Source organism: Penaeus monodon, chromosome 25 (genome assembly GCF_015228065.2).
Source record: "Penaeus monodon isolate SGIC_2016 chromosome 25, NSTDA_Pmon_1, whole genome shotgun sequence".
Lineage (NCBI taxonomy): Eukaryota > Metazoa > Arthropoda > Malacostraca > Decapoda > Penaeidae > Penaeus > Penaeus monodon.
Window position 1 is genome coordinate 36,016,649 of NC_051410.1, and position 429 is coordinate 36,017,077.

Sequence of the window (429 nt, forward strand, 5' to 3'; positions counted from 1 at the left end):
ATTACAATTAATCCCCCAAATCCTTCATTAATCATTAAATCCTCCATTAATCCCCCAAATCCCTCATTAATCCCTAAGCCCCTCATCAATCCCTAAACTCCCCAACCCCGCCAAAAAAACCCTCATTAATACCGATCTCTGTCCTCCTTTCAGCGTGCGGCGGCATCATCAGGGACCTCTCAGGGCACATAACCTCCCCTAACAGCCCTGATATGTATCCGGGCACCACAGACTGCCGCTGGATACTCGACCTGCCTCCCGGTTACGTCATTCAGATCACGTGGCACACCTTCGCATTAGGCAGTAGTTACTGTGAGAGTAATTACGTGGAGATCTTCGACAATTCGTCCATTACTGGCACCGGAGGACAGATGGGAGAGTAAGTGGTTGTTATCTGCGGTTGAGAATTGGTGGTTGGGAGGTTGTAGG

The 429-nt window shown here is 49.4% G+C and overlaps 1 protein-coding gene across 1 annotated transcript in view; it reads left to right on the forward strand.

Annotated features, from left to right (window-relative positions):
- LOC119589380 (cubilin-like) overlaps positions 1-429 on the forward strand; it is a 70,980-nt gene that overhangs the window by 19,530 nt on the left and 51,021 nt on the right. The window contains exon 19 of the mRNA XM_037937998.1: positions 154-379. Within this exon, the coding sequence (XP_037793926.1) occupies positions 154-379 (226 nt within the window). The remainder of the gene's footprint in view (positions 1-153; positions 380-429) is intronic.